General features: G+C 47.0%; 1 protein-coding gene and 1 long non-coding RNA gene across 2 annotated transcripts in view; one reads left to right on the forward strand and one right to left on the reverse strand.

Moving 5' to 3' along the window:
- B4galnt2 (beta-1,4-N-acetyl-galactosaminyl transferase 2) overlaps window positions 1-14,232 on the reverse strand; it is a 56,924-nt gene extending 42,692 nt beyond the window's left edge. The window contains exon 1 of the mRNA XM_087575020.1: window positions 13,388-14,232. Coding sequence (XP_087431146.1) covers window positions 13,388-13,398 — 11 coding nt within the window. The 5' untranslated portion in view covers window positions 13,399-14,232. The remainder of the gene's footprint in view (window positions 1-13,387) is intronic.
- On the forward strand, window positions 1,323-14,930 carry LOC120095180 (uncharacterized). Its single transcript, XR_015632026.1, has 4 exons — window positions 1,323-1,955; window positions 5,873-6,003; window positions 12,843-13,023; window positions 13,375-14,930. It is a non-coding gene; the product is annotated as an uncharacterized LOC120095180 (long non-coding RNA).
- Window positions 14,931-16,949: the final 2,019 nt, after the last annotated feature.

Genomic DNA, 16,949 nt, shown 5'->3' on the forward strand with positions numbered 1-16,949 from the left:
GACGGAGGGGCATAGCCTGGAATTGTGAGCAGGAGAAACCAGTCTGTCCTTAAATTGTCCTTCTCTAACATATTTCATAACGATGAGAAAAGTAACTAATGTGCCCACCCTTACAGTGACTCCTGCACAGTGGGAAATAAAAACATATTAAACATTACATAATATAGGTGTGGTGGTACGTGCATTTATTCCCAACACTCCCAAGGCAGAGGCAGAAAGATCTCTGTAAGTTCCTGGCCAACTCAGCTGAATTAGTGAGACCCCCCACCTCAAAAAAATTTTTTTCAAAGGCTGTTTTGTTTGTTTGTTTGTTTGTTTGTTTTGTTTTGTTTTGTTTTGTTTTGTTTTGTTTTTGAGAGTGTTTCCCTATGTAGCCCTGACTGACCTGGAACTCTGTAGATCACAGCTGGCCTTGAACTGAGAGCTGAGCGATCAGCCTGCTTCTGCCTCTTGAGTGCTGGGATTAAAAGTGCATGCTACCGGGTTGGGGATTTAGCTCAGTGGTAGAGCGCTTGCCTAGCAAGCACAAGGCCCTGGGTTCGGTCCCCAGCTCCGGGAGAAAAAAAAAAAGTGCATGCTACCATGCTGAGGACCTGTCTATAAAACTGTCCCCATCTTCAAGGATATTGCAAGGTCACTCCTTTCCTCCAGGCATTTTTTGGAGTGGAGAGTCTTTGGCTGACAGCCATGGCTACTAATTAAATAAGACTGAGGCCTCCAGGTCTCTGGTAATGGTTTCCCTGGTTACAGTTGCTAGTTGGAAGTAGAAGGGAGGGTCACAGGATTATCTGCGGGGCTGCCACCATTGTGCCTTCTGTCCTTCCAGCTGCATGTGATTGTGGGAGATGCTAGCGTGCATAGGAAGTAGAAGGTTGGCTAGAAACGGGACTCCACAGTGTGGCTCCCACGAGGTCACCATCCACACTGGAGTGCAACTTTGTACTGATGTCATCCATTTCCTGTAAATAACCGCTCCCTTATGCTCTGTCTGTAAGTCCTCACAGCTCATTGGCTTGTTAGGTTGGGCTTTGGTGGGGTCATACTCAGGTCTGTCATTGGTGCTCTATCTGAGGTGAATAGACATTTGCTCACATCCTCCCAGAAGTTAACGAAGAGGCTTACCACGAAAACCGCCAAGTATCTGAAAGAAGCAATGAGAGCCTTTCAAGAGTTAAAGCGGTAACAAGAGTGGCAGAGGCGACAGACCAAACAGTGGTGCTAGGCAGAGGGTCCAAAATGAGTGCTGTTTTGTTTTGTTTTTTTTCCCCCTGCAGTTATTGGGTGGCTGGACAGAATTGGCAGGGTTGAAGGCCAATCAAGATGGACCCTTCTCTCATGATCAGCTTTGGATCCACTTCCCATTCCTCTGGAAACACTAGAAAGGGAAGAATCAGCTTTGTCCCCATTTGTAGCTTTTGTTTTCCTGTTAATTACTGTCTCCGGCCGCTTACTGCTTTTGTCTGCTAACCTAGGACTAGTCCTGGAAGCTTCTAGCTTCTACACAATCTAATCTAGGCTGAGAGACTTCTCTCTGCACAAACTGATTCAATCTGCTCGCTCTCTCTCTCTCTCTCTCTCTCTCTCTCTCTCTCTCTCTCTCTCTCTCTTTCTCTCTCCCTCCCCCCCCTCTCCCCTCCCCCCCATATCGGCTTCTCAATTGCTCTGCTCTACCTCCGGCTCGTTCTGTCCTCACCTGTGTCTAGCTTGTTCTCTCTCTGCAGCTGTCTCTGTACAGCTGCCCCAGTAAAACTGTTTCTCTTTCTCCACACTGCCCTTTCTTCTTTTAGGTTGATGCCATTACGCAGGTGAAGGCGGACACAAGATAACACAAGGCCTGTCACTGGACAAGAAGGGAGGGAGTCGGGAACAGAAGGAGAGGGAGAAGTAGAAGAGAGAAGAAGCGACCTGGAGGCAGACGTAAACGATCCTCATCATGCGTCCCTGCATAGATACAGGTTGTTATGAATATTTCTTGAGGGATAGATTTCTATAGTTCGATTTATCTTATCTAGGTGGGCAGTTTATATCTTTTTTGATTGGTTGCGAGGTTATTGTGTGGATGTATTATGGATTGTGAATTTAACGTGTAAATCTGATTGTTGAGTTACAGTTTACTGAGTCATGATTTCACTGGGTAGTTGGGAGTTTATACCTTAATTACCAGGAGGCTGTTGTTGGGAGTGTGAGCAGAGTTCGTGGCAGGGAGCCACGGTAGGCCAGCCCACGCTGGACTTCTAGAGACCTGATTTTACTGGGTAGCTGGAACCAGAGAGGCTAGCAGAGAGCCACCAGGAGAGATACTAACCAGAGATTAAATGATGGTTAGTTCCATATGGCCTTCCGGTGCCAGAACTAACTCTTGGGACCAGTGTGGCAAGGTGCCATGCTGGAACAGCTTGCAGGTTGCCTGAGTCTGAGAGTACTTGGGGGCAGCATGGAGTCGATGAGATAAAAGTACCCCGCAGTGCCATGTGGCCCTATGGGTGCTAGCATGGGATAAAAGGTTTAGCGATTTTTTAATATGTACCACAATATTTAATTTTTATATTTACCTTAATAATTTAATATTTACCTTCTCCTGAGAGTTGGCAGATCCTGTTCTAGGAGATCTTTCTCTGATTCATCATGTTGTCTGCCACTCAGACATCGCTTTCAAATATGGCTGCTTCCCATTTTCTTCTACAAACTAACTTTACCTTCATTTCAAGGGATTAAATTTCAGGGCCTGTCTGTATTCCAGCCAGGAGTATTAAAGGTGTGTGCTAAGGGCTGGTCTATATCACAATTAGAAACAAGATTTTCAGTAAATAACACAATCTCGGGGTTCACAATGTGACCAAATATCCTGCATCCCTGACTTAAAATTTAAACCACCAAATAAAAGGAAGTGCAGGGCTGGAGAGATGGCTCAGCAGTTAAGAGCACTGACTGCTCTTCCAGAGGTCCTGAGTTCAAATCCCAGCAACCACATGGTGGCTCACAACCATCTGTAATGGGATCCGATGCCCTCTTCTAGTGTGTCTGAAGACAGCTACAGTGTACTCATATACAAAATAAATAAATAAATCTTAAAAAAAAAAAAAAGGAAGTGCAAATCAGGACTCCACTGAGCCCCACTAAGTAAAGTTACTCCCTCCTAGAATGAAATCTGAACTCTTTCTTTGGCCTTGCCTGGAGACCTGGTGTTCTGATCTACCAGAACATTATATACCATTGTTCCTTTCCCTAATGTTAACACAACAGGAACTACCTGTCAATCACCTGGCTAGGAGACTCCCACACCACGGAGCTTGCTTCATCCGAAGACACGTTACAAAATGGAAAGAATAATTATTCCTTTTGTGATATCATGTACTCTTAGGTCTAGAAGCCTTCCCTCAAGGCAGATCTTCACTTATGCCTGTGCATTTTCCAACTTGTTTCTTTGTCTTTGTCTTGCATGGGGAAAGGTAGCCAACTTGCTTCAACCCATGTGTGAGGTCAGAGTCAGTTCTCTCCTTCCACCGTGTGGTTTCCAGAGACTGATCTCAGATCATCAGGCATAGGGCAAGTGCCTTTACCCCCTGAGCTATCTTGCGGGTCCCTCTTCTAAGTTTTAACTTTTCCTTTTTACTCCTGTCTCTTTGGGGGCCAGCCATAACCTAAACCCACTTGTCCAGACACCCCAGACTCTCTCTGAGCATCCCAGCACCCAATAGCAGCTGCTTACCAACCTCTGTTGCTGAACATGCCCGCTTTCCTGGATGTGGCTTTCCTGGATCCCACATCCGTAGGCCTTCTCTCTTCCTACCGAGCGCGCTCTTCCTCACAGTCACTAACTAAGGTTTATTTACTCTTTCCTGCCCTGTAGATTTTTCTCTCAAACGCTAATAAAACAAGCCTTCTGTTTCCTTCTAAATCTGCTTTAAAATTCTTTTATGAGCAAGACTAAGAACCTACCAACAGAAACTGCAATTCCTGGTTACAGCAGATAGTTAAGAATGTAGATTAGGGGCTGGAGAGATGGCGGTTAGTGGTTAAGAGCACTGACTGCTCTTCCAGAGGTCCTGAGTTAAAATCCCAGCAACCACACAGTGGGTCACAACCATCTGTAATGGGATCTGATGCCCTCTTCTGGTGTGTGTCTGAAGACAGCTACAGTGTACTTATATGTGATAAATAAATCTTAAGGGGAAAAAAAAGAAAGCATATAAGAATGCAGATTAGGGTTTGGGAGTGGGGATGGGGGACTGGTTCATTGGTTAAGAGCACATACTGCTCTTGTAGAGGACCTAGGCTTGAGTCCTAGCGTCCAATCACTTGTGACTCCAGCTCTAAAGACCTAGTGCCTCCTCTGGACTCCTTGGGTAACTACACAGACCTGCTTATACCTAGACACAGGCACACACACACACACACACACACACACACACACACACACACACACGAATCCAGAGGCTGTTAAGATGTTAAGATGGCTTCCTGGTTAGAGCTTTTGTTGTTCCCACAGAGGACTCATCTTCATTCCTGAGTTATCAGTGCCTCAGAACTGTCTAGAACCCCAATCTAAGTTCTTCAGCATCAACTGTAACCAGAGAACTGGAGTTCCTTTTGATGGGTTCCTGGTCTTGCTACTGAAAGAATTTTAGATTCATTGGTGTTTGAGAGAAAAATCAACAGGGCAGGAAAGTGTAAACCTTAGTTATCGGCTGTGAGGAAGAGGGCGCTGGGTAGGAAGAGAGGAGCCCAGGCCTGTGGATGTGGGATCCAGGAAAGTGGGCATGTTGAGCAACAGAGGTTGGTAGGCAGGGGATCCAACACCCTCTTCTGACCTCCTCAGTCATACATGGGGTTCACATACATATATACAGGCAAGCAAAACCTGCCCACACCCATAAACATAAATAAATCTTTAAGAATATGGACAATACAACTGCACTTCAAGGTTGGGTATAGATTCTCTGGACAGTGAACATATCCAAGTGCCCAAGCTGGTTGTTCTACTGTTGAAATCACAAACAGAATGACACACACAGGAGCTCCCCTGCCTCATGTAGATGATCCTCACTGTCCTAAACCAGAAGATATCGCACAGAGGAAACGATGCCCTCAAAGAAATGAAAATATATAATGTTGGATTGAATTCAGCCTAAAATGGTCGAACCGAATAAAACTACTGTTCAAATCACAAAAGATGCAAAAAATAATTCGGGGTGACTCCTTCTTGGGAAGTCCATACTGACCCTTGAGGATGTCTAATCTTTTCTCCGAGACCCCGTGTTTAAATCCATGTCATTTCCCTAATAAATTCCACCAACCCTGCTTTGGAAATGACTCCTACAGGGTCCCAAGTAAAAGTGTTTGCTCTGCAAGCCCAATAACTTGAGCTCAACCCCCGGAGACCAGGTTAAAAGCCACCCTGTCCAGTTGTCTGGAGTTTACAGATGAGGGGTGGGGGATGGGGGGAGGCTGAGGTGCATATTTTACAAAAAGAAGCAGCCCTGGCCTCCAGGTTCTCCCAGCATCCCTTAGTCCCTACCTGGTATACCCTGCCCCCAACTGTGAATTTTCCAGCCCAGATGCTGTGCTACCCTTCCCCTGGAGGCTCTTCACTATGTAATGCAGACATTTTGGCCTCCTGGCCCTTCTCTCTCTTTTTCTGAGAGCATGCTTTCTCTTTCTCTTCCCCCTCCCCTTCCCACGGTGTCTTCCCTGATCTCGGGGCCAGTGAACTGGTCCAAGAGCAGCTTTCTATTGAACCTAAGTTTAATATAATCTGATCTGGTTTGAATGGATTCCTTTCACGGGTGGAGAAGTAACTTGTCACAAAGCAGGAAGGGACTGACGATCAACACACTGTGAGCAGTCTGCGTGTGCTTTTCTTGGGAACCAGGATGTCTTCAGCTGTGTGGTTATCAAGTAGTTGCAAAAGGCAAGCTGTCAGCCCAGCCTCAGAAACCTGGATGGTCAAATCACAAGACTTCGTTTTGACCGCGTGGGAGACAAACACCTCGGCTCACTATGGTAACTGTGTAGTCCTTTCTCACACTGGCTTTTGCAGTCAGCAAACACGCACCTAACTTTTGTAGTTTCTGCAATTAATAATAATATTTATGTTGGCTTTTGGCGTTCTCGAATGATTTACTAAGGAGGAAGTTGCTAAGTCTCAAACCCCAGATGAACTGCTGAAGTGCTTACTTAACATTGTCAGAGCAAAACGCTGGGCTAAACTTCTCCAGCCCAGGGGCTGGGCTGCTCTTCCCCTATCGGCCCTTCCTAACCGTTTTCATTACCTGGCCCTTTCATATATACTTTACCCTCCTGGCCTTGATCTAGGTCCTGGCTCCTCTCCCCTCCCATCTCTCCTTTCATGACCTGACTCAATCTACTCATGTCCAATTTAGACTCTCCCAGATGGCTCTATTTCTGGGTATGTTCTCCCTTTATCTACAATAAACTTTCTCTTCCACCACACCTAGGAGCAATCATGTTCTCTCTCTCTCTCTCTCTCTCTCTCTCTCTCTCTCTCTCTTTCTCTCTCTCTCTCTCTTTCAGAAGCTAGTTTCCATGGTGAGTTGGCAGAGTTTCACCTGAAGAAAATCTACAACCTCTAAGCAAAGGGCACAGCACGGAGCTAGGAAGTGGATACTGCAGCTTTAGACTAACTATAGCTATGTGTTTATGAAAATATGTTCAAACCTGAGCATGACAGGGGAAACCAGTCATCTCAGAACTCAAGAGACTGAGGGTGAGGATAGAAAGCAAACTTGAGGCTAGCTTAGGCTACATAGCAAGCCTTTAACATAAATAAACTAATTAATTTGGGATAACACCTAGTACAGTTATGATTGACTGATTAATTTTATTGACTGTGGTGTTAGAGCTCTAACCCCACTCCCAGCCGCTGTCACTTTTAATGAATTCTTAAGCATCTTTAAATGGTCTCAGCTTCAGTTCACAACTTGTCAAGCAGTGGGTTTGTTGTTGTTGCTTTGTTCATTTGTTAATTTTTGTTTTGAAAACAAAACAGCTCTGGCTACCCTAAAACTCGAGATGTAGACCGGGCTGGCCTTATACTCACAGTGATCTGCCTATCTCTACCTCCAGAATGTTGGGATTAAAGAGGTGAGCCACCATGCCCCTCTTGGTGTGTGTGTGTCTGTGTCTGTGTGTGGTGTGCTACGGTGTGGTGTGTGTGTCTGTGTGTGGTTGTGGTGTGTGTGTGTATGTGGTATGGTGTGTGTGTATGTGTGTGGTGTGTGTGTCTGTGTGTGTAGTGTGTGTGGTGTGTGTGCTTCTGTGTGTGTATGTATATGGTGTGTGTGGTGTGTTTGTGTGTGTATGGTGTGTGTGTATGGTGTATGTGTGTGTGTGTGATGTGTGTGTGATGTGTGTGTATGTATATGGTGTGTGTGCTATGTGTTTGTGTGTGTATGGTGTGTGTGCTATGTGTTTGTGTGTGTGTATGGTGTGTGTGCTATGTGTTTGTGTGTGTGTATGTGTGTGGTGTGTGTGTATGTGTGTGGTGTGTGTGTATGTGTGTATAGTGTGTGTGGTGTGTGTGGTTCTGTGTGTGTATGTATATGGTGTGTGTGGTGTGTTTGTGTGTGTATGTGTGTGTGCTATGTGTTTGTGTGTGTGTATGGTGTGTGTGTATGGTGTATGTGTGTGTGTGTGATGTGTGTGCTTCTGTGTGTGTATGTATATGGTGTGTGGTGTGTTTGTGTGTGTATGTGTGTGTGGTGTGTTTGTGTGTGTATGTGTGTGTGCTATGTGTCTGTGTGTGTGTTTATGGTGTGTGTGTATGGTGTGTGTGTGTGATGTGTGTGCTTCTGTGTGTATGTATATGGTGTGTGTGCTATGTGTGTGTGTGTATGGTGTGTATGTGTGACGTGTGTCTGTGTGTGTGTGAGATGTGTGTGTCTCTGTGTGTGTGTGTATGGTGTGTGTGCTATGTGTTTGTGTGTGTGTGTGTATGGTGTGTGTGTATGGTGTATATGTGTGTGTGTGATGTGTGTGCTTCTGTGTGTATGTATATGGTGTGTGTGCTATGTGTGTGTGTGTGTATGGTGTGTGTGTGTGACGTGTGTCTGTGTGTGTGTGAGATGTGTGTGTCTCTGTGTGTGTGTGTATGGTGTGTGTGCTATGTGTGTGTGTGTGTGTGTATGGTGTGTGTGTGTGACGTGTGTCTGTGTGTGTGTGAGATCTGTGTGTCTCTGTGTGTGTGTGTGTATGGTGTAATGTGTCTGCCAGCTTGTGTGCTCAGGTGCACCAGACACAGGGTGGGGCACACATACCATGCAAATGTGGGACATCAGAGGACAACTTTATGCAGTTGGTTCTCATTTTTCCCCTTTCCTACACGAGGTCCCAGGGGTCACTCTCAGGTCTGTGCTGCACCAAGGCCTTCACCCACAGAGCCATCTGGCCTGCCCTTTCGTTGTAATTGATTTTGGGAATTTTTCATTTTTGCAGAGTATTTCATCCCTGAGAAAGAGGAGGCCCTCCCATCTTCCCTTCTGCACAGCTGCTTTCTGCTGTGTTTTAAGGATTTGTGGGAGCCCCAGCCAAGCACTGCATCTTTAGGGTTTTTTCCCTTAGTGAGGAATTTAATCTGAAGAACTCATAGTTGGCTAATGGCTCCCAGCATTCACCTGGTTCTCAGTGTTGGGTCTCCGGCTGTCCAAAGAGCCAGAAATGAGCTCGTCCTGGATTCTGGTGGTTAGATAAAAGCCAGACTTCCTTCAGGACTTGTGAAGCCTGTTCCCATCTGCCCAAAGGAGTCATTCCTTTCTCTCTAGCAGAAGGGACCACCTACCTGGGCCACTTCAGCATATCGAAGGCCATGTGGCCCTGCTGATATCACAAATAAGTGTTAGACATCTCAGAGGCCAAGCCGGCATCTTGGCTCTTCTTACTTTTTCTACCCTAAGCTCCCTCTAGCTCATAGACTTCCCTCCCCTCAGCTAGTCACCCTTCTTATAACCTGCCTGGCCATTCCCACAATTCTCTCTGTTACTTCCTCTCTCTAGCTCTGCCCTATTCTCTATCTCTCTGTGTCCATTGTTCTCTCCCACTTCCCTAGTCCTGGCCATGTTCAGTCTACTTCTTTCTATGTCTGTCCTCTAGATTCTTCCAGATGCCTTTGACTGTTCTCCCCGCCCCCTCTCTCTTGTATCTATAATAAAAATCTTAACCATAGCCTGAAGTAGTCATGTCAGCAGTTTCTTTACTGCACCCTCTCACAGACAGCCACCCAGATTCTTTATAAGAACAAGCTGACAAGTGAACAAATTTCATAACATACAGAATCTCTCTAGCTGTTTTAGGGAGTAGAATTTTGTTCCTCGACATTCAACCTGTATTGTTTTGTTTCCTTTGAAACAGGGTTTCTCTAGCCCTCTAGCCGAAGCTGACCTCTAACCTATAGGTTAGGACACTGTCTCATATCATTTTAGATGCTTCCTCTAAGCTGATGTGAGACAGTGATTGAGGGTTTTTTTTTTATTTGTTTGTTTGTTTGTTTTGTTTTTGAAATCAGATTCTTTTGTGTAGCCCTGTTATCCTAGAATTTGCTTTGTAGAGGAGGCTGGCCTTGAACCCAGAGATCTGCCTGCCTCTGCCTCCCAAGTGCTGGGGTTAAAGGTTTGTGCCACCGCTGCCTTGTGGGAAAACTCTGCTAATTAAAGTAGAAGCCCACGGTGACCAGATAGCCTCTAGGCTTGGTGCAATATGGAAGGTTCCTTACTTTAGTAGATTTTCTTCCTTTTTTGACCTTGTCTGGGGTATTCTAAACCCCCATACTTTACCTGAGTAATGGCATGTAGCCTCAATTAGATTATAGGACCGATTTCTTTCTCCTGACAAAACCTGTTTAGCTAGCACCTGAGATTTCTGAAATGCTTCCCCATGCTAATGAGGCATTCTGATACCCTAAGCTCCCAGCCAATGACATTTGCCCATCCGTGATGTCCTTACCCTCAGTCCCCCAAAACTTTATAAGCCTTCAGTCACCTTGCACACCCACAGGGCTTCTGAATATCCTGCTGTATGTCTCTGCTTCCCCTCCACTTCCCTTGTAGACTCAGATCCATGAGAATGGGGAAACCCACACTGCTTGTCTTGGGAAGTGTAATCTTTTATTAAGTATGAATTACACATCTTAGCTCCGTAAATTGAAAAACAAAAGACACAAGAAAATGATTACTGCCTATTCATCAGTTACCAAGATAATTCTATTCCAAAGAGGAAGAGGGTGTTAAAACGGCCCAGAGTGGGGGCTGGGGATTTAGCTCAGTGGTAGAGCGCTTACCTAGGAAGCGCAAGGTCCCCAGCTCCAAAAAAAACCAAAAAAAAAAAAAAAAAAAAAAAAAAACGGCCCAGAGTGGACATGTTTTTGATCCTAGTACTGTGGAGGTCGAGGGGGGAAATCCCGAGTTCAAGGTCATCTTTTTGGCTACATATTGCATTCAAAGCCAACCTAGGCTACATGAAAATCCATCTCTGAGTCAGAAAGAAAGGAAGAAAAGGGGGAGGGAGGGGAAACTGAAAAGCTGGCAGGATATCTAGCAGGTCCAAATTTAAAGAAGCTTGCTGTTAGCGTTTCTCCTAGGTTTCACCTGGCAACAGCCAGGTAGGCTAGGTTTACTGTAAAGACGAATGTTTGACCCCTTGCTCCTTTATTCTTTCTGACTCTCTTCCTTCCCTGACCCCTTGCTCCCTCCCCCCACACCACCTCCACCCCCAACCCCCTGCCTCGGGTTCCTGGCTGGCTTTTTCTCTCTCTCTCCCCCACACCGGTCCCCTCCCCCCTCCTCTCTCTGTCCTTCTCCGTCTCTACTCCCTGCTCAACTCCCCTTCCCATGTCCTAAATAAACTCTATTCTGTATGGTGCCTCAGGGGGAAGGGATGTCTCAGCATGGGTTCACCTGAGGCCACCCTCTCACCTATCCATTCCTGGTTCTATTAAACATATTCCTGGCTCCTCCCCCTCCTCTTTTATAAAATGCAACACTTGCTACCCTGAACACGTGACTTTGACCCCCTGCAACTAACAAGGCAGAAGAAAAGTTGTCCTCTGACTTTCTGCATGCAAGCCTTGCAGACAAAAGCAGGCTTCAGTAATGTTCAACTTCACTGAAGGTAATTTGAGGTCATTTAAAGAAAAGTGAAGGTGTTCAAGGTCCAAGGGAGGAGAATGTAATGTTGCAGTGAAAGCCTTTGCCCAGGACATCTGTTTGGTTGCTGGTGTCAAATACATTACAGTTGCCGCTTCTCCAAGAAGTTAGGACTTTTGTATTTCCAGGGCCTAGTAAGATAACCAGCACATAGTAGGGACCATCCAATGTCTGGCTTTTTTTTTTTTTTAATTTTTTTTAAGTGAGTGTGTGAGAATGAGGCAGTGGGGGGAAGGGAGAGAGAGAGAGAGAGAGAGAGAGAGAAAGTGCCCCCAACACTTGTTAAATCAAATTCTAGTAAACAAGCAATCAAAACCCAAAGGACTGAGCTCCAATCCCATCAGCTTCTTCCAGCATGGTTCTCAGACAACCTCCTCCTCCCTCCATTTCCCCAGCTGTAAGATCTGGGTAGTATACTCTCCATGGCAGTTGTGAGGAAGGCTGCTGGGAGAATGCAGAACACATCCGGTACACCCTAAATTCATGCTGCCTAGGAGTAAACGAATCTTTCTTGGTCTCCCCTTTTCCTTCGCGGAGCTTTTCTGTCCCCTTTACAGAGACACAATCCTGGAGCACACTCCTAAGTGCTCCACAGGGTACAAGACGAATTAAACTTTTCCCACCTTCGGAGTCAAGGTCTCATTTAGCCCAGGCTGGCCTCAAACTCACAATGTAGCAAAAGATGACCTTGAGTCATCACAACAGACACACCACCACACTGGCTTTTGAAATGCGTGTAATAATTAATATATAGTCAGTTTAGTTCATAGGACAAAAATCTCTTCTTGGATTTTTGTTTTGTTTTGGGGGTTGTTTGTTTTTGTTTGTTTGTTTGTTTTTGAGGGGGAACTGTCCCGTTCCGGAAGTAGAAAGTCAGAGGTTAGAAGAGATGTTCCCCCCAGGACACACTGGCCAGCACTCTGTAGTCGAATCAGGAAAATATCAAGCTGCGTGGATTAAAATCGTAGATCTAAAGGTACAATTCTACCTCTTTATAAGTGAAGGGAAAACAAAGTTTGCCCCAAAATGTGCCAGCCTTAAATTCATTAGCATCATTCATGTTCGTTGAGCCTATTAAACTTGAGTTCCAGCTCCCACCTCCTCCCCCTCCTTCCCTTCTCCGTGCAGGAAGCAGGAAGCTAGAAAGAATATTGAAGGACCCAGGGGTTCCTGAAGCGCTTAGCAATGCACAACGGGACACGCAATATCTGCCTTCCCCCTCTCTCTCGCTGCATCCTTTGTGGGTCAAATGTGTGCTTTGAAAGCAAACAAAACAAAACAAAACAAAACAAAACAAAACAAAACAAAACAAAACAAAAACCAGGTGCCGGTGCATAGCCTGCAAGCGCTATACCACTGAGCAACTCCCTCAGGCCATTTGAAAGTTCTGAGCTTGGATGTCCATTAGTCTCAGGACTGTGGGCCTCTGCCTTCCAAGTTGTTAAGTAGTTGTGATTGGCTTTCTGAGTGTCAGGCAAGCACTTCACCAACTGAGCTGCATGCCCCTTAACTGCATTTGTATTTGAAAAAAAAAAAATCAGAGAAATTAACCTGAGGGGTGGGGCGGGGGGCGGGTAACACACAAAACTGATTTCTAACTCACACACTTCATTTCTGGTCCTTCTGAATACTTTAAAACTTAAACGAATACGCCCAAGTACATTTTTTTTTTCATATTCATTATAGGCAACCTCTGAGCCTCTTCAGCGTTCAGTACAGTGCGGTGTGAGGTCCAGCGTCTTACTCCTGACCCGACGTTCTGAACTCTTTGGCTCTGAGAGGGCTGCTGTGAAACCCTTTGGAAAGGACTCAAGGATCCAGGCTCTGGCACTTGCCTAAGCTCACATCCTATGGGTCCCAGACTCAGGTAGGCGCCCGGTCCCCGCTCAGCGCGTTGGGGCTACAAGTTGGGTACTCGACGTCCCCAAGGCGCTACCCCATGCTCCGACTTGCCCCCCACCCCCACCCCGGGTTTGTTCCTGGCAGTCGAACAACCTCCAGGTCAGATTTTCCCTGGGAGAACCGGTTTCGGGTTTGAGCCGCCGCAGCGGTTGAGACAGGAGATGAGAGGGGGATGTCTAGCCAGGAGGACACGCGCAGTGCCGGGAGATCGTTGTCACCCGCGAAGACTCCCGGGGCTCCACGGGCCAGCAGCCCGCTGTCTGAGCACTGCCGGTTGCCGCCCTACACCTGTCCCTCCCCAACTCTTCGTGCCCAGGGACACTCACTACCTGGAAGTCATCGCAGCTCGCTCCAGCCACCTCAGCAGACTGCCCACCGCAGGTCGGGACGCGAGCCGGAATGAACTGCGAGTCCCAGGGGCCGCGCCCGCCTACATCTCACAGCCTCCGCCCCGGCGCTAGACCTTGCCTCGCGTCCAGTCTGTGCTCCAGTGTTTTTGTCTTTATTTGAGTTAGTCCATTGTGACTGTGCGGTGCCAGGAGCCTACGCCCCGGGTACTACATGGTTCCTTCAGTGACCACTGCTCCAGCTTTTCCTTCTAGACGAGTTACCATCAGGTCCTAACGCTTAATTTATTTGTAGAAACTATAACAGTCCCAACGACAGTTCTGAGGCTTGCTTTTCAGATGAGGAAAATCTAGGCAAGTTGGGGATAATCAAACACTAAGCAGCGTAACCCCATCTCAACCCACTTTGGTGCACTTTTTTGTCTCTTGGGCTCTGCTTAACCCCCGCCCCAGGTCAGCCCACTATATTTTTTTGGTGGGCAGATCTTTCCGGAGGGAGATAGAGTGGCTTCAGAGTTTAACCCAAACTTCAGGATGAACTGGCGCTAGATGAAGCAGGAGAAAGTATGATCCGGTGCCAGGGCTTTCCCCATCCCGGGCAAATGGCGTTACGCTCCATCTATTCTCGCTCCAGCGCGGTCCTCCCGGGCTTCAAGGCGGGTCCTACCACAGCCTGGGTAACCTGGGCACTCACTGCCAGAGTTCCGCAACCCGGCCCCTGTGCTTCTTTTCAAATTGGCTCTCTTTCTCTGCCTGCACGAGTCCTCAAGCTTTTCTGTGCACCCTAGAGAGAAACACAGTTTCGGAGCCCATTCCTAGATTTCCCTGTTCTCTCCGCCCCTGCTTGCCCTTCTTTAACAGCTCAAATTTCAGTTCCCTCTAATTCAGCCTTTGACCTTACTTTTCCCCCAACATCCACCGCAAATTGTCCAAGAAAATAAGGCTACATCCATAGCCCAGTCCCTCTTACAAGGACCTATCTGACCGCATGATGCCTTTTTGCTGGGACGTGGGAAGAAAGCGATTTTCACACGAAGCTGTTCCTTCCGCATTTGCTTTTGTGAAACCTTCGAAAGGTGTTGGGGGTGGTTTTCCGGGGGGGGGGGGCGGCTCTTCTCTAATGGGATTGTACTGTTTGTTCTGATCCTGCCAAATTGCGTGCATAAGGTTAGCTCCAGGTAGACAGAGGATCGCGTCCAATCGTCTGATTACACACTTTATACCTTGCTGTGTCCCCAAAAGAAAGTACGGTTAGAAACAAGTAATCGGGGGTTGGGGATTTAGCTCAGCGGTAGAGCGCTTGCCTAGCAAGCACAAGGCCCTGGGTTCGGTCCCCAGCTCCGAAAACAAGTAATCCTCACCGAGGCAGGAGGATCAGAATTCAAGGTCACCCTTAGTTACATTCGAGTTAGATGAATTTACAAACCCACAGAATGGTTATCTTTGCCAGTTGTACACCTGACTGGATTACCATAGAATATATAAGTAGCTAAAAAAGAAAGAATAAACCTATTTTTTCCAACTCCATCGTAAGTCCGGTCTCCCTTCCTCTTTTCTTTTCTTTCTTTTTTTTTTTTTTTTTTTTTTTTGTGTGTGTGTGTGGGGGGGGGGAGTAATGGGAAGGGGGTTGGGAAGGGAGTAGAGGCAGAAAAAGACAAAGAGAGACAAACACAGAGCAAACGAGCGAGCGAGCGAGCGAGCGAGAGAGCAAGAGAGAGAGAGAGAGAGAGAGAGAGAGAGAGAGAAAGAGAGAGAAAGGGAGGTAGGGAGAGGGAAACAGAGGCCAGAGGGGTGTCATGGTGGATGCTGACCTCCAGGCTTTCTAAGTTTTACAACCACCTGTGGTTGCTTTTCTTACCCCACTCCCTACCCTAAATGTTTCCAGCCTATGAGGGTCCCTTCCTCAATTTCTCATTCCTTCAACCCCACCCCTACCCCCAAACCCCACCCCCACCCCCATTTCAGCTGTGTACTCTTTTTCTTTTTCTTTTTTTTTTTTCAGAGCTGGGGGCCGAACCCAGGGCCTTGCACTTGCTAGGCAAGTGCTCTACCACTGAGCTAAATCCCCAACCCCTCTGCTGTGCACTCTTGATTGCTCTCCTTAGTCTTCCCCTCTCTCCTGCTCCCCTCCATGAGCTCCTTCCCCTCCTCTCTTGCTTCCTGCCTTCCCATAGCCAAGTTCAGTCTGTGGGCCATGAGCAATCTACTAATCTACGTTGTCTCTATGCTCTAGACTCTTCCAGATGCTTCTGACTATACCCTCCCTCACATCTGCAATAGAAACCATGCCCCCAACCATTCCTTGGGGTGATCATGCCCTCACCTTACACATCTGATGCTGAAACCTCCCAGTGGAGCATAAAAAAATATCTCTCTGGACCAGTTTCCAACGGGCCTGGCTTCCTAACAGACGCAAGGTGCTGATTTCATTCCACTAAGGTATATATGGGTTTATGGATCGTTTGTTTCTGCTGGCTTCTGTCGTCCACCATATTTGCTTCCAAATTCTGGGGTCTGCCTCTTCAACCACTTATTGTCCTCATCCCCACTGTAATTCAGGGCATCTCTCAGTCTCTCTGGCTCCTGGAGCCTTCTATGCCCTCCTGGGAGTCCATTGTGTACAAAGGTTCAATCTCTCCCTCCACCTACTCTCTTCTCATCTGCTGGGTAAGTGTCACCCTGGAGCTGCCTACTTAGTCTCTGTTGGCTCGAAGGAGCCTACTATTAATATAAAAGTCACACCCATATGCCAGGATATTCCTTCACCCTCCTGGGCTCCCAACACTCAGAAAAGGATCCACTCCTCATATTTATTCGGGATATTTCTCTCTGACAAGTCTCTTGATCTGCTTGGAAATGTCCCAAATTGAAATTGTCACAAGGACCACCTGTTCTCATCTTCACGGAGCTTCCTCACCTTCCCCAGGAGAGGGGATAGCCTATGCTATCTCTTCCTTATGCCCTCCTGGGTCTCTACAATCCTGGAATCCTGCTGGTGGGATCCCTGCTCATGACCCCTGTCCCCACTGTCTCTCAGCTCCCTTCTGGGGGCTCCCCGGAACTGAGAGGCCAAACCTACTCTGTCTTGGGACGGGTCTCCATCTTAAGAGAAATTTGACCTATAGCTGAACCCAAGCTGCACCCCAAGTACCAGGAAGGACTCACTGGCTTATCTTTGACCCATATCCCAGAATCACTCCCTAGCTACTTCCTAGCAACAGTCAGTCAAAGACTACTCTGATTGTTTCAGATGTGCTTTCAGATTGTGTGTGATTATTCATGGATTTGGTTCAGAGCACCCGCCTGTCAGTTTACAATAGCCATAAATTAGATGCTTTTTGGGCTGAAACCTCCTGGCTTGCTCACCGTTTCCTATAAAGCCTTGTACCTCTGAGAGCTCCAGGCTACACCCTCCTGCTCTGCATTGCCAGGGAGACTGTGGTGTTGCTCAAGCTTCAGCTTGAATAAAGACCCCAGTGCAATCGCTCGCTTACGTCAGCTCCTTGGTGGTCTTTTGGGGCTCTTGGTGGAGGCTCCTCCTCTG

Source organism: Rattus norvegicus, chromosome 10 (assembly GCF_021556685.1).
Source record: "Rattus norvegicus strain SHRSP/BbbUtx chromosome 10, alternate assembly SHRSP_T2T, whole genome shotgun sequence".
Classification (NCBI taxonomy): Eukaryota; Metazoa; Chordata; class Mammalia; order Rodentia; family Muridae; genus Rattus; species Rattus norvegicus.